Source organism: Peromyscus maniculatus, chromosome 12 (genome assembly GCF_049852395.1).
Source record: "Peromyscus maniculatus bairdii isolate BWxNUB_F1_BW_parent chromosome 12, HU_Pman_BW_mat_3.1, whole genome shotgun sequence".
Classification (NCBI taxonomy): domain Eukaryota; kingdom Metazoa; phylum Chordata; class Mammalia; order Rodentia; family Cricetidae; genus Peromyscus; species Peromyscus maniculatus.
Window position 1 is genome coordinate 29,285,065 of NC_134863.1, and position 16,429 is coordinate 29,301,493.

At 42.9% G+C, this 16,429-nt stretch overlaps 2 protein-coding genes across 7 annotated transcripts in view; one reads left to right on the forward strand and one right to left on the reverse strand.

Annotated features, from left to right (window-relative positions):
- Positions 1–14,838, forward strand: part of Gsk3b (glycogen synthase kinase 3 beta) — a 163,536-nt gene extending 148,698 nt beyond the window's left edge. For 4 of the 6 annotated variants that reach the window (XM_076548847.1, XM_076548846.1, XM_076548849.1 and 1 more), the window contains one exon: positions 14,622–14,838. In XM_076548847.1, the coding sequence (XP_076404962.1) occupies positions 14,622–14,743 (122 nt within the window). In that variant the 3' untranslated portion in view covers positions 14,744–14,838. Of the gene's footprint in view, positions 1–7,327; positions 10,757–14,621 lie in introns of those variants that run through there. The other 2 variants (XM_006975732.4, XM_015994618.3) reach the window with 1 other exon arrangement.
- The window catches only part of Nr1i2 (nuclear receptor subfamily 1 group I member 2), a 36,592-nt gene continuing 34,999 nt past the window's right edge, over positions 14,837–16,429 (reverse strand). Inside the window, exon 9 of the mRNA XM_006975734.4 lies at positions 14,837–16,072. Within this exon, the coding sequence (XP_006975796.1) occupies positions 15,928–16,072 (145 nt within the window). The 3' untranslated portion in view covers positions 14,837–15,927. The remainder of the gene's footprint in view (positions 16,073–16,429) is intronic.

The window sequence follows — 16,429 nt, forward strand, 5'->3', positions numbered from 1 at the left end:
GCTGTGGGAAATAAGAAACACACAAACTCACGTGTGTAGCCCCCGGGCCTCTCAGTAGGCCCTCAGTGAAAGGAAAATGCCGTTACTAATTCTGTTATTGTTTCTGCAAAGTAAAGACAAATGCAGTAATGTTTTAAAAAGTGCTGGATGTGGTGGCTCGCACTGGTAATTCTGGCAGTTGGCAGGCTGAAGCAGGAGGGTTGACATGAGCGTTCAAGGCCAGAATGGGCTACATGAGTGAGTACCAGGCCACCAGCACTTAAAGCAAGACCTTATCTCAAAACAATACAGCATCCACACACGTGGAAGGCCAAGTCTATCTCTTGGATCAGTGGGAGCCCCTCTCCACACAGATAGAGTGAAAGAATGCCTTTAAGCATATGCAAAGCTCTCCTCATAAACCATTTCTGAGTCTGCTTCATGCTTCAGAGAGATAAACATTTAAACTGCAAAGCTCTAGGCTTAGATATCTGAACCTAAAAGTATTTTAAATATTGTATTTTCAAAGTCAGAATTTCTAATCATCCAACCTAAACGATACCACCTAAATAAACCCTAGCATGTCCTGGTTTACTGAATTAGAATATGAACCTCTAAGTTAGTACCGTGGTTGGCCTTCTTGGTTTAAGTCACTGTAATAGAAGCTCTGTTTCAAAAATAATTAGCAGTTTTGAGGCTGAGTCACTTTTAGTTTATAATGAAACCATACGAAACCACATCACCAAGAAGCAGATACCTGTCTTCAGCAGCTCGGGGATGAACCTGTCAGTCATCTAAAAAGGTTTAGACACAACAGTGAATTCAGAACTCGGGCATAATCCTGAAACTATCATCTGACCTGTAAAACGTGATTTCTACTCACGCCCTGCACGGCACAAGTGCATGGTCCAGAGCAAGGCAGCTGGGTTGCAGAGCCCCTGGGTGACTGCGTGTGTAGCTGGCTAGCATGAAGATCGGGCTTTTCTGGCTTTCTTTTTGGCCTGTGAGCAAAACTCAGTGCTAAGTAAGTGGGACGGAAGCAGAAAAGTAAGACAAGTTGACAAAAGATGATATTAACCATGATTATTCTGACTGTCATGAAGTCAGCTTTGGACTAATGGCCAGAATTCTTAAGTGGCTTCCGGATGCCTAGATCTCAATGAATTCTTTCCACTGCTGCTTCTGGAAAAGCAAAGAAAATTAATCTTTACATATCTGGACAGAGTCCTGAAATCCTAATCTGGGGGTACATAGTCAGTTCTTGCAGAGTTACCTCTCCAGAAACTTTGACTAATAACTTTAGTAGTCACAATTTCTCACCCTTCTTGAAAATGGCAGAGACAGTGTGTCTGTTACATTAAATGTTTGATCACTGTTCCTTCTGTTGTGTTGGGTGTTCAGACAGCCACTGTAGGCACAGTGATTAGAAACGCACTGGAAAGTGTTGGACTAGACAATCCTCAGAGTTGAAACTTAAAGATGACGAATCCCAGGGTAGGGCTTTAGCTTCCTGGTCTATCTAGTAGAAGAAGAAGAAAGGCCACCCTGTACAGAGACAGGAATCACTTATCTGACAACAGAGCTATAGTAACAGATTTTGATATGCATGATAACAGGACAACCAGGGTTCTGGATGGCAAACAGCAGAAAATTGTTTGAATACATTGTGGAATCTAATTTTATATGGGTATTTTTTAAAGCTGATACTATGGAGATGGGACAGTTTTGGAAATATTGTGGGGGCACTTGTAAATCTTAAAAATCAGGTTGATGATGATGCTAAATTATAAAGAAGGTGTGTGTGTGTGTGTGAAATGTTTTGTTACGTTAGAGACTGTCAGTGTTGAAATTCCTCCCCAAAAACATTTTGGTTTTGTGTTTGTTTTAATTTTATTAATTTTAATGTTACTTTCTCTTGAAAATTATATATATATAACTCTAAATTTCTTCCAGGGGTATGTGTGTGTTAGATTTTTCTCACCACCTTCAGAAGATTGTCTCAGTCACCGTGTTTGGAACCTTATATCTGGACCATCAATTCGAATTTACATACAAACCTCAGAGATCATTTGATTGAATATCAGATGAACTGAATGTGAGGGGTAGTGGGATATTTTAAGTAGAGCAGCTTTTCACTCTTCGTTGGGGATGTTAGTCTGATGAATACAGATGACTTCAGTTCACCTCTTCATCGTGTACTGAACAGAGATGATCTATCTCGTGATTGTTCCAGTAACTGGAAACCTACTACTGTCAAAAAGAGCACATTCCATTTTTACATCACCATTATAAAGTGGACCCCTCCCACCCTAAAAGTGATTTCTACGTGGATTGCTTCAGTAATTACTTCACAATCCACATAGGAGTATAAGCTCAACCAACCAAACCCCTGAGAGCAGCTCTCAGTCCTGGAGAAGATGTTAAATTGTGTCACGGGTATGTTCTCAAGTGTCAAGGCATTTGGTTTTCCGTCACTTGTGTATCACTCACACATTTCATAAATACGCCATTTTTTTTGTTGTTGTTTGCTTCTATCTAAACAAACAAAATATGTCAAAGGGGACAAGGCAGGGTCTACTAGAGATAGGATGAGAAACCAAGCAGGTTTGCTGGAGATTAATCATCTCAGAGTGATTGGTAACTGCTCTTCTTTGCTTAGCTTTAAACTAACTTTATATACTAGTCATTTACACATGACTCTCAGAACAACAACAAAGACCCTCAGGAAATTGCTGTTGTCAAGAAAATTCTCAGCCCTTTTCCATTAAAAAGAAAAGTAGCTCTATGAGAGATGGAAATTAAACTTGTCCTGATTTGTTAGGAGAGCTAGAGTGCATGAAGTTTCTAGTGTTTTCAATATTTATTAAATGGGTTCTGGAATCCGTTTTAGAATTGTTTCTTGTACTGTGGCTTCTGAGTTAGAAGACATTTAAAGTGTGTAATTTGCCCTTTCTTCAGGTTGCATTTTGTTGATTAGGATTCCTGTTTTCCTTTCCTGGTTGAAAACCTTTCTATGAAAAAGGGATTCATGATTTGAGTTGAATAAGGTCTCTCTTCTGTCATTTTACCTGGTGGGGGCGGGGGAGCGGGCTGAACTTGTAGATCTTGCCTTAAAGCTCTTCCTGTTTCCTGATCTGAACCAATTCTGGCCTGACTGCTTAGGTTTACGTTCTTTTCAGTTCTTTGAGCATGCGTGTCCTCTAAAATAGTGAGTCCATCGGAGCCTTTTCGTTGATTCTTTACCCCTTTCTTTACAGTAAGAGTATTTGTAATTTCATGTTCAAAGCTACAGGATGGTTTTAAATACCGTTTCTTCTCTGTTACTAGCTCCTTTGAAAATTCTTGACTCGAGCTAACCTCTTCCCTAAACTGTTTGAAATCTATTTTGCTGGAGTCTACGTAAGTTTTAGACATACTATATGGTCTCCTCTTTCACTCCAGAATTCCTCTCATCTTGTACATCACTAGCCATTTCTAGGTGGGTAAGAGTGATCCAGAACAGTTTCCCTGGCTGTCTGTTTGGTAGTTGTTTTTGTGTGAATTCTGTTCACGGGCTGCTGCTGCTGCTGCTGCTGCTGCTGCATCTCGTCCCCTCCGGACTGTCTCTGCCGGTTTCGCGGTGTTTTAGTGCCTGCTGCAGCATTTACCCCTGGATGCCCACCCTGTGTTTCCCTCCCTGATCCTGCCCTTCCCTGGTTTTCTCTATCTCAACTCAAATATATGTAGAATTTTAGAAAATTATGGGACTGTTTTGGGCTTTTTTTCTCTCTTTCCACTAAGGATGCATAGTTAGTTCGGGTTATAGTGTGTTCTTGCTTCCAGAAGTAACCACAGATAATGTTGTTTTGTGCCTTAGTCTGTATATGAGTAGCCAGAGAGAGGTGCGTTCTTTGAATTGGGCTCATGCTATTTTGAATGTGGAACTATACTGTTATAGACACATACTGTATTACTAAGTATATACTAAGTATGAAGTGAGTGCCTTTCTAAAGCTTTGTGGTTTATTCACTTCATTTATTTCTTAGTTTTAAACAATAGAGTTGTATTTAAGGATTGCTTGACTCTTTGTTGTTTTTGCTCATGTGAAAAATGCTTTGAAACTTATCTTTACATAAAGTCTTACTTAACCCTTTAAATGGTTTGGGGAGTAATGTTAAATAAAGGAATGAGGAATTTGATAGTTTTTAATACAGACTGTCAAATCACCTTCCACAAACCCTGTCCCAGTCTATACTTTCCATTGCAGTAAAGCAGTGGTAGTATGTGTACGTACTTCTACATGCCACCACAAGAGATGGCTCAGCGGTTAAGAGCACTGGCTGCTCTTCCAAAGGTCCTGAGTTCAATTCCCAGCAACCACATGGTGGCTTACAACCATCTGTAATGAAATCTGGTGCCATCTTCTGGTCTGCAGGGGTACATGCAGGCGGAACACTGTATATATAATAAATAAACCTTTAAAAAAAAAAAAAGAAGAAGAAAAAGAAAAAGAATGAAGTACTGTCTCAAAAATACAACCAAATAAGAAATGATTGGAGGCTGGACCAATGGCTGAGTGGTTAAGTACTTATTGTCCAAGCCAGAGTGCCACAGATTGGATCCCTGGAAGGTGGAGATAGATTCCTAGAGCAAGCAGACTAGGAGACTTTTGAAAGAGGTGAGCTCTGGGTTTGATTGAGAGACGCTGCCTCAGAGAATAAGGTAAAAGAAAACAATTGAGAAAGTTGTTTATCCAGTGTCGTCTGCCTTATCTAGCTAAGACAATCCTATACAGTTTGGTAGAGACACTTGAGCATCACAGAGTCTAGGTCAATGATGCTTTCCTCTGAGTACAACCCTTAGTGGCATTTTAAGTTCTTTGACATACTGATGTATTCATTGTTACTGCTCTGAGTTGCCATCCTGAATTTTAGCAACTTAAAATAGGGTAAACATTATCTGGCATTCCTTCTCTGGGTTAGGAACACAGAAGCCACCTAGCAAGGCGGGGATCTGAATGGTGTGGTTAAGCTGTGCATATGTATTACAGCTTCCAGTTTAATGTTTCTGAGATTCCTGAGTATGTGAGTGAGTGGGTCTCTATGTCTCTGTCTGTTTTTCTTGCCTTTTCTTGGGGTCTTTTCCTTCTGTGTGTTTTGTCCTATTCTGACGTGTTAATTTTTGTTCTATCTTATTGTATTTTATTTTTATTGTTATTGTCTTATCCCTTAGAAGTCTGTTTGTTTTCTAATGAGAGACAGCAAGGGGGTGGATTGGGATGGGAGGGGACGTGGGGAACAACTGGGATTAGTGGATGGAAGGACAACCATAATCAGAATATATTCTGTGAGAAAAAAATCTATTTTGAATACACGGGGGTGTTATCTAGGGATGCAGTTATCTGATGGCTTCTTGGGTTAGAAGATGTACTTCCAGGCTGGATCCTTCATGTGGTTAACAAGCTTGTATTGACAGGAGGGCTAACCACCCTTTTTGTGGACCTCATCATGGTGGTATTATGGGAGTGTGTTCCATCTTATCAGCTGGCTCTCCTTAACACCAAGTGATCCAGTAGAGAGAGTAAGGTAGAAACCATGTGTCTTTTCTATCCTAGCCGTAGAAATCACATACCTGTTTGTGGGAAAGGACTGCATTAAGAGCCTAGGTGCCGAGAAGCGTGAATCACTGATGTCACTCTGGAAGATGCTCCAGTCTATTAAGATGGTCTTAGGCCTTCCTTCCTCTTCCCAGAGCAGATTGTTTTCTGATCATGTAACTGGAAATGGGTTTACAAATTTTATTATTCAGACTGGAAACTCATTTCCAGTTACATGATGACATGCAGTTTGTGCATTTCATGGTGATCGTGCAAACAGACTTTGAATTTACTCAAAGAAGGGGAGAGGAGTTTGGACTAGGTCATACACTAATGGGCTATAGCTCATGAAAGGACATCTGAAAACTGGTAGCTATATAGGACTTTGCCAAAGAGTAAGGTACCATAAATGCGCAGGTTGCCGGTGCGGGTGGGGTATTCAGTGCACTCGCCTTGGCTGGCCTCCGCTGGCTCAGCCAGTAGCCGCCATGGCCAGAGCTGTCACAGTGCTAGTTTATGTGCGGATGTAGTGGGCGCCTCTGAAGTCCTGGGCTTCAAGATGGAACAACAGTTCCTCCTGGCATCTGCTCAAAGTGGGGAGCATGTGTGTTGGTGGGGAGTGGGGGACATGTGTGTTGTTTGGTGGAAAGTGGGCATGTGTGGTTTGGTGGGAAGTGAGAGATGTGTGTGTGTTGTTTGGTGGGAATTGAGAGATATGTGTGTTGTTTGGTAGGAAGTAAGGGACCTGTGTGTTGTTTGGTGGGAAGTGGGGGATGTGTGTATAGTTTGGTGGGGGGGGGAATGTGTGTAGTTTGGTGGGAAGTGATGGACATGTGTGTTTGGTGGGGAGTGGGGGGCGTGTGTGTAGTTTAGTGATGATTGTGCATGTGCTGACAGTTGTGTAGAACACAGGAAATGCTGCAAGAAGGATGCTTCGGATGGAACAGTACAACCCTGAAATAACGCTGGTTTTGCAGGCTTCTTCTGAACCATCTTTAATACAGCCTATGCCTGAATCATGACAATGAAGGAAGGCCAGGGACCTGTCATCGAGACAGGACTTCTTGTTGTATTCATAGTACACTAAACTTGGGTGCCTGAACAGTCCAAGGAAACCAGGAATAAACCTTAGCCCCAGGGATTCACTGATTGCTGGGAAAGGCTGTCTGCTTGGCTTTGGAGAGTATGTCCTGGTTCATGTGCCATGTACCAGTGAGTTACGATGTCCCCATGCCCAGGCAGTATGACTCTTAGGTCACCTCATTTATATGAAAGTAGAACTGAAAGCAGCTGTGAGTATTTTGAGGTAAAAATGAATGAACTAAACAAAAGCATCCACGTGTTCCCTGTCCCGCCCCAGGGGGTTAAATGTGTGTACAGGCAGATTATTTGGGGAAGAGGAAGTCCAGTCTTTATAGAGTAGTTATGGAGCAAGGTTCCTGTGCGTTCTTGGACACTGTCCTGTCGTCACTGGATCACAACGTGAGCAGATGCCTGTTGGAACATGGCTCTCAATCTCGAGTTAGTTTCCTAGCTGTGCGTTCATTTATCTTCGGGGAGCCAGACTCCAGCCTGAGTCTGTCCTGTCTTCCCCACACCAGCACCCTCACTTAGCTCCAGACAGAAAGGAAGTCATACAGCTCTCCGCCTGAACCAGCATGTCAGATAGCAGCTTTGGAAGGCCACAGCCCTATGTGCAGGTGAAGCGGTGTACTTGTGCTCTTTGTGGTGTCTTAACGTTGCTCATGCTCTCTCGGGACTTTGGATTTGCAGATACTAATGCTGGAGACCGTGGACAGACCAATAATGCCGCTTCTGCATCAGCTTCCAACTCCACCTGAACAGCCCCAAGTAGCCAGCTGCGCAGGACAAACCAGCAGTTACCTGAGTGCCACTCAGCAACACTGGTCACGTTTGGAAAGAAAATTAAAAAGAGGAAAAAAAAAAACAAAAACAAAAAACCCTGTTCATTTTAGTGTTCAATTTTTTTATTACTGTTGTTCTTATTTAACCTTGTAAAATATCTATAAATACAAACCAGTTTCATTGTGTTCCCACTTTTCAAGAGATCCAAGGGGGAGGAGGGGTGGGGGTGGGGGGAGGAGCAGAGCGCTAGAACACACAATCTCTCCCACGACAATCTTTCTTTTTCTTTTCTTTCTTTTTTTTTAAATCAGACGTCTGCTGTTGTATACCTTAAAAACCAGACTCCTGCCTCATGCCCCCACCACAACAGAAGAAAACCTGTTCTGTGCTGGTTTCTTTTCTGAATTTGTTTCCTTTTCAAGTCTGGTATAAGACTTTGATACAGTGCACAGCTTGAAATTGGTTGGGAGCTTAGCGGGTGTACTCAACAGGGACTTAATGTCACTTGTATAATGTGTACGTATCCTCGGGGATTTGAAGCCTTGCCTTTGGCATGTTGATGGCAGGTGTGACAGACCAAAAAAACAAAAGAGAGAGAGAGAGAGAAGAAATGTGTATTGTTCGTAGCCCAGGGAGGTCACTAAAGTCTGAAGCTCTAAGGGAAGATTTGTGATTGATTATTTAAGGTTTGTTTTGCTCTTGACCAGTGCGAGCGAGCGAGCGAGCATTGCAGATGCTGACTTCGGAAGGCTGCTGGAGAGCAGCAGTCTGCGTGCCCCGGGGTGGATCTTGGGTCACCTGACCAAAGGCTGTCTGCACATCTTCGTATTGTTTTTAGCTGGTGCCCCAAGATGAGGCTGCACGTGATGTTGAGTGAGCAGCTCTGGGTGCATCAGGAGGCAAATGTCAGGAAGGCAGCAGGCCAGGGCCAGATCTCACCACTGTGAATGAGTTTGTCCAGAGTTTCCTAAAGTTATTTCCCTTAGAAAAATACACTTGAGAGAAGACATTATAGCTAACTAATGTGAACTGTAACAGTCTACTGCTCTATTTTTTCATATTTTAATTGAAAATCAAGCTTGCAAGAATTTCCACATTCTTACACATAGTTCTAATTTTAAATCCAAATCTAGACTGTGTATTTAATTTCTGCTTTTTTAACATCATGCTTTTAAAATTTATTTATTGATGCATGTCAGATAAGCCATTCTGATTTTAAATGGTAGGCATATTCAAAACCACACATCAAAAAGATAAAGTCACCTGTACCTGCTGACTTTATAGGAAAACTGATAAAATATCAATGTGTATATATATGTTATATATACATATATTCAGTACTGCCTTTTCTTTTTGTCTACAGTATCAAAATTGACTGACTGAATCATGAAAAGAATGTTCCCTCAACCATTAAGAGTTTTGTTTTAGTTTTCTTTGTTTATCAGTGAATGGTGTAAGAATCAGTCTCTTGTTTTTTGAAGAAAAAGCAATATTCCTTGGAAAGCAAGGAGGATTGAAGGATTACGTTTGAGTGAGGAACAGAATTCATAACTAGTTTGTTGATCCTTTTAAGGTTGGTATCTTTGTGGGCCTTATATACTCTAAAATGAACCTTGGTGCTTATGGGCCATTACTTGACCTATGAATCTTTAAGGCACAATCAGTTACCTTTTACATTTAAAGATCACTGAGTGATGGCCGCCCTTTCCTTCCTTCCCCTTCGTCCCCACGCATCTGCGAAGGTCAGCTGACGACGAGGACTGCGGAGCCCTTGGTTGTGTGACCACCCCAAGTCGTGTGGGGGTCCCGCCCTCCAGGTGGTTGGGAAGAGGGGTCTCTCGGCAGCCCTCGTTCAGGCCCCAGTACACTATCATGCCTCCTGACCGTGCGTGCGACTCTCCAAGAGAGTTGTGCAGCCTGCCGGAAAGAGTCGATACCTAGAGAGACAGACAGCGGGGGGCCATCTGACTCTTACTCACTGCACAGCGAAGCTCTTTGGGCCACAAAGGGGGTTTCTCAAACCTCGGCTTATATCAGAGTTCGCAAGAAAGGAAGCATGCTTAGTCAAACCAAATCAAGCATACAGGCTTTTACCTTTGTGAAGTGCTTCTGAGAGAGAATTACAGTTGGAAGGAATTCTGAAGTCAAAGTATTGGACAGCATAGTTCCTTGAAGAGGTGACGTGGAAGGCCATTTTCAGAAAGACTTTGTAAAGAATCTGAACAAGCAGGTCTGTGGCCTAAGAGGGGAACCTGCTTGCAGATTAAACTGCCCAGCCAGACACAGACACTACTCCGGACTTGGTGTACTTGCTAGAGTCCATAAAAATCAGTGCTTGTTTTAGCAAATATTCCCCACCCCAACCCCCAGATGGGGTAAGAGAAGAGTAGAGGAAAGTCAGGTGCTTTTCTCGAACGTGTGTGTGTGTGTGTGTGTGTGTGTGTGTGTGTGTGTGTGTGTGTGTGTGTGTGTGTGTGTCGGCGCATGCGTATATGAGGGCTGAGGTGCACGATTTTTCTTTCTCAAGGATCATGGCAGGATCACAGAACTCTTACACAAGTGAGATCCAGGTCTCCGAATATCTTTTTGTAAATAATAATAATTAAAAGCTCCTCACCAAATTCAAGCTTGTATATTATATTTTCTTTCAATGTTTTTAAATTTAAGTTTTATTGTTTTGTATGTAAATATGTGGACCCAGGAACTGTTATTAATGAGCAAAAAGTTACTGTTCAGGGCAGTGATTCTGTTTAATAACCAGACAAAAATGTAGACGAGCTTTTTAAAGCCATATAGTTTTAACTCTGTACAGTAGGTACCGGCCTGTATTATTGTAACAATAACTCTAGCAATGTATAGTGTATCTATATAGTTTGGAGTGCCTTCGCTTCCATGTATTTGGGTTTCTTTGTTTTGTTTTTGTTTTTTAATTGATTTCTTTGATCCATGTGTCCCTGTCTGTCCCCTTTCCCTCGGAAGTTACAACGTAACAGCACCTTCGCCCCCTCCACAGTTTGAGTGGGGGAGAGGGAGAGGAAACCATGTTTGGAATCTCACTTCAGTGTAACCTTGCCTTGGTTTTGGTTCTGGGTGTGTCTGTCTCCTCCTCAGTAACAGCGACCGACCAGTTTCATTTCACACTTCGTCCCTGCAGGGACTTGGTGGAGCGCGGCGAGTCCTAGAGCTGGAGGTTCTCACATCGCTTGGGTTCGCTCAGCCTCTCCCCAGGCCCTAACGTGGGCCTGACAGCAGATTCTGGGAACTCCCACGCTCACTCTCTCCTTACCTACTTCCCTCCCAAACGAGAGAAAGAGACATTGGTTTTGTTTTTGTTTTTGTTTTTAAATAAGTCACACTGTCTTGGTGGCATTTGGGTTTGATCCGTCAGTGGTCGGGTGCCCTGACCATTAGCAGTTACTGCCCCGGGTGCTGTGCTGAGGAGGATTGTCAAATGGACTCTGAGCCCATTCCTAACCTCCTGCCATCTTGTTGGATGAAACATCATTTGAATTTCTTTTTAAAAAATCAGTTTCCTAACTGTGCCTAATATGGCCTTTTGAAAGAAAAAAAAAAAAAGTATCCATTTTGCCACCAACTACTTCCTTTTGTCTTGAATAGAAGAAGGAAAACAAAACAAAAAAAACCACTACCAAACCAAAGGTTGCTATTTTTGAGACGTCCTGTGTTTATTGCACATGGCAGAAGACTGCACCTTCTTTCCCATAACATACGGTGTCATTTTTTTAAAGTCCTTGATTTTTTTAGGCCCATTTATTAGGTTTGTGTTTTAGCAAAGTATATCTACCCGGTCATCCTGTCCACGCCAATGCAGAGGTCCTATGAGGATTATATTCTCTATCCCTGTGGATGTAAAGACACTGGCATTTCTGTTAACATTTCCTTTCCCTTTGCAAGGGTTTTAACTTTGGAATCTTCCAAAGGAAGTTTGGCCAATGCCAGATCTCCCAGAGTTGGGGTTTTCTTTTTGTTTGTTTCTTTGTTTTAAATCGAAAATTGTGTCTGGTTCCTGTTCACACTACTGATTGTTCTGATCACAGAGATGAACACGTTTCTCCCCTGTATGAAAATAAGCATCCTTTATGGTGAAACCTGTCTTTTCTGGTAGACACTGAAGCCACTGAAAATAAAGAAACAGCTAGAAGCACAGGAGAGTCCCAGACTGAGGTCTCCTTTGAGAGGGAGGCTCCGGAAGTGATCCCTGGGGTCTGGATCTTTTCCATGGGGTTATGCCATTTTATTCAAGTTTGTCGTCTGTGTGTATCTCCACAATTCAAGCAAAATGACAGCCAGCACATGAGGGGTTAGCTTGACAAAGTAGACTACCTTGTGTTAATTTTTAATTTTTTTTCTTACTATATCTGTCTACAGGCAGATACAGATAGATGTATGGAAATGTGCTTGCCTGTAAAATTTGCATTTATAAACGTGTTGCCGATGGATCACTTGGGCCTGTACACATACCAATTAGCGTGACCACTTCCATCTTAAAAACAAATCTAAACAGAATTTATTATTATTATAATATATATATATATATATAAAGGACTGTGGGTTGTATACAAACTATTGCAAACACTTGTGCAAATCTGTCTTGATATAAAGGAAAAGCAAACGCTGTATAACATTACTACTTGAATGCCTCTGTGACTGATTTTTTTTTTTTCATTTTAAATATAAACTTTTTTGTGGAAAGTATGCTCAATGTTTTTTTTCCCCCTCCCCCGTTCCCTTGTAAATACATTTCGTTCTATGTGACTTGGTTTGGAAATAGTTAACTGGTACTGTAATTTGCATTAAATAAAAAGTAGGTTAGCCTGGAAATGAAATTACAATTCACAAGTGTGTGGTCCTTATTTCAGTGCCCACCCCTCCTCCTTCACCCCGCCCACTTTACCATTGCAACATGTAGTCACGTCGCCATCCGCTCTCCCCTCACCGGGGAGACATGAATCCTTGTTAGAAAAGTCAAGATACGAACACACGACTCGCATTCTTTGAAATGACCTTGCTCTGATGTGTAGACAGGAGGTGCAGCTTCCGGCTTGGAAACCCCTGGACTTAATGTAGAGGAAGTTTTGCAGACACTGTTTTGGAAAGAAAGATAATCTCCCTGAAAAGGAACAGTTGTAAAAACATGTGTACGCTGCTGTCCTTGGTTACTGTGTCCATGGTTGGGTGTGACTGTATTTTCTTTTCACTTCCATCTTATTAGTGATGGTCTTTGGGAGTCTCTGTAAAACATGACCACCATGGACAGTGGGTCTGTGTCACCCATATAACCAACACGTGTTTGAGTCTGCTCATTTCCAATACTGGATAATATATGTTAACATGTTATGTCTCTTAGTGCAAACAGAAACATTTTTTTAGGGCTGGCTCATTGTCAGGCCTAAAGGTTAGAAATAAGGTCATGTGACTGCTGCTTCAATAAAGACAAATTTATATTCGATTAAGCGTGGTCTTTTATTTAGTGGGCTAGTTATGTTAACACTTTTCGAAGGAGCTCCATGTGCCACCACCCGCCTGTAATTCCAGCACTGGCAGAAGGGGAGGAGAGGATTGGATCAGCAATGGGGTGGTTTGGGTGTACTGCCTGCCATCTTGTTTAGGTCCTGTCTTGGCCATTTGGGGTGGGACTGAAGACCTGCCAGCTCTTCCTTGAAATCATGAATGGTTGGTTCTTATTTCTGAGGCCTTCCAAAAGGCAGTGCTGAATTGTAGGAGAGCATCAGGGATGTCTTTCTGAGCATCTTGAGGTGTTAGAGTGCTGTGGCTATGGAAAAGAAAAGCAACCTGGGAGAAATGGAACTGCTTTGGAGACCGGTGAGCTATCTGGAGCTGGGGTTGCTGGTTAAGTGATGGGGTGGGGGTGGGTGGGTTGGTTTTTAAGTCTCTTTTTTTTTTTTTCCAGAAAGCAAGGGCCACTCCTGGGCCTCCCACATGAAGATTTGTTATTCAGGTCAAGACTCTGGACACACAGACAGTGGCTGCTGAGTGTCTCTTGAGTAATGGGAGAGCCAGAGGTATACAGTGGCTCACAGATCTTTTCTCCCACACTTTGGAAATGGACCATACCCTCTTGAGTGGGAAAGCAGAAAAAGAACCATCGACACCAAGATGCCTAGAGACCAGTGCTTGCTTCTACTGGTTCAAAAGTTCAGGGAGGGGGGTTGAAGAGGAAACCAGACATTGGAGAGCAAGAAAGTTGGATCTCTGAGTCTTAAAACTTAGCCATGGTTGCTAAGAGGATGTGTATCCTGTGTGCATTGTTTTGTGCAGCCTGTCTTGAACGTTAGGCCCTGTTGGCCCTCTTGGAATGAGTGCTTACCGTCTAATTCCTATGCCCTAATACCAGGTTAGTGTCTGGATCACTGCCTGGGTGTTTTAAAAATCAGCTGGGGATGGGGGGTATATCCTGTATTACATATTAATCTTAACCTTACTTCTCCGAACCCACCCAGTCTAACCCCTGTCGGGCTTTTGAATGAGTAGCACACAGAGGTAACTTCCCAGAGGAAGGAAAGATGCATGTATGCTTTATGAATATAGTTGAATAGAATTTAGACTTCCAAGTGAGAAATATATTTCTAGTTATGACCAAGTCTTTAATTATCCCAGATTTCATGGTGTGAAACCTATATTCATGAATTTGCTGAGAAGGGTTCAATTTTTCTCTCCCAAACACAAATGCTTTCATTATCTCTTTATGTAGAAATTGGGGGGTGAGGGTGATAGGGAACATGCTTACATTTTTGATTTGTGTTGATCTGGTGCTATTGCAGTTTGGCTAGAGTTAAGTAATTACCTGTTCCTTAAAATTCAGTTACTTTCCTGCTTCCTTTGCAACCGAATATTATCACACTTCAAACTTGTTAGTACATTTTATATTATGATATGTATATATATATTTTATATGTAATAATCAAGCACAAAAGCTAATTAAGTGATTTTGATGTTCTACCAGCAGATCGTCAGGTTTATAAAAGGTAACACTGAAATTGGTAGAGTACAAATGTGTATGCGTGGTTTTGTTTGGTTTTGGGGATGAGGAGCTGTATTTCGTGTTTTTGAGACACTGTCTCACGTTGCCCAGACTGTTCTGTGTTCTTACCTCAGCCTCACCTTGGCTCTGTTTTTATTTCTGTTTTCTCATTCTCACATTTTTATTTTCTTCCCCCAGAAAAAAAAAATCCAAAAATAGGGACTGGAGAGATGGCTCAGCGGTTTAAGAGTACTTGCTTTTCCAGAGGACCCGAGTTCGGTTCCGAGCACCCACGGCAGGTGGCTCACAACCACCTGTAACTACAGCTCCAGGGGATGCAATGCCCTCTTCTGACCTCCTCAGGCGCGCACACACACACACACACACAAATAAACAAAATAAATCTTTTCAAAAATGTTTCAAAATTTCATTATTGAAATCCTCTTGTCTTGATCTGATGTTAAACCCAGGAGCATACTTGCTTAGTTCTTAAGCGTGGAACACCTCATGGGAAAGTAAGGCCTACCTTTTGAAAAGGCCCAAACAGTTCTACAAACTATTATAAATGAGGCAAATCCTTCCTTACACTTGAGCTTTGAGGATCCAGGTGTCCTCAGGAGTTCAGTGTACACAGGTAATTCTGCAATCACACGTTTATTGTCTATACTGTAGCTTGTCATAGATCACCCTGGTGCTCCAGTTTGGGGAGCAAGCCAGACCCCGGTCAGATTGGGAGCAGATGTACCCACACCAAGTCACGTACAGGTCCCCGCAGCCAAGTTCCCACCCTTCCTCAACAAGCACCTGGCATTTGGAACCTTCAGATGTCTTCCAGTTACCCACAGGACCCCGGTGCAGCTCAGAACCCACATAAAGCTCCTTGACGATGTCACATGCCCTTTCTTTAGATACACATTAGCTGTTAGGAGAAGTGGTTTTTATAAGCTATTAACAGCCATTTTAGCTTTGTCTTCTTGCTGAGATTAGGATCCACATCTGAGTCCAGGCTGTATTGTATCATCCAGAGCAGGTCACATTGTTGGTGATTAACTGTGTTTGGTCAGGTGTGGGGACCTGAGTGATGTGTCCAGAACAAGGTCATGGCAAGCTTCTGGCATTCAGCAGTGACATTAATGAACCTGATGGGGAGCTCAAGTCTGGAACACACAAACAGCTCAAGAGAAAGCTTGGGGTTGGGAATGTGTGGGGCGTGTACCCCCTTACATAGCTTGACCTGGTCCCTCCTTTCCCCCCCAACACTTGAGAATTTAGTGGGATTTGGGGGTTTATCCCCAACCACAAGGATGGGGCTAACCTATAGGCCAGCACTTGCCACAGGCTGACCTTGGGGCTCCATGTCCTTTGCCTGAGGAATGAATGCTGGTCAGCTGTAGTCATAGGACATTGTTGGCTATCAATGTGTCCATCCGCCTAGCCCTAGAAGTGACAATTCCGAATGTCTGGATCTGGCTGTCCCGTGAGATCTCCACCCAGGGGCAGCCGCTCAGCCATCTGTGCTGCTAAATAACTCCTGCATGAGGGGAGTGGCGAAGGGATGGGAGTCTTGGATACGAAGCAGCTGCTGGGTCTGCTGGGCATTGATACTGCGCAGCTCCGTGAGGACCGCCATAATCTTCAGGAACAGAAACCTGTAGGCAGCCAGAGAAGAAGCTTCAGCCCACCCCTTTCCATCCCACCAGACTGACCCTGTCCTGAGAGCACACAAATTCAATCTGGGAGAATCCGAGATCAGCCAAGCTGAGGATATCGGGAATCCCTTCAGCCTCTGTGTGAGAAGGCAGAAGCTGTAATCTACCCCTTCCCGCCCCACCCCCACCAGCTTGAGTCCTTGTACACAGAGACCCCTGTGGAAAGTTCAGACCTTGCAGGTGCCAAATTCATGGGTTAATATGGAGGTGAGGGGAGTCGTCATCTAGGTTAATGTCTTGACTGGGCTGTCATTGCAGCTAAGACCTGCAGGCTGGAGTCCTTTCCCGGATCTCTCA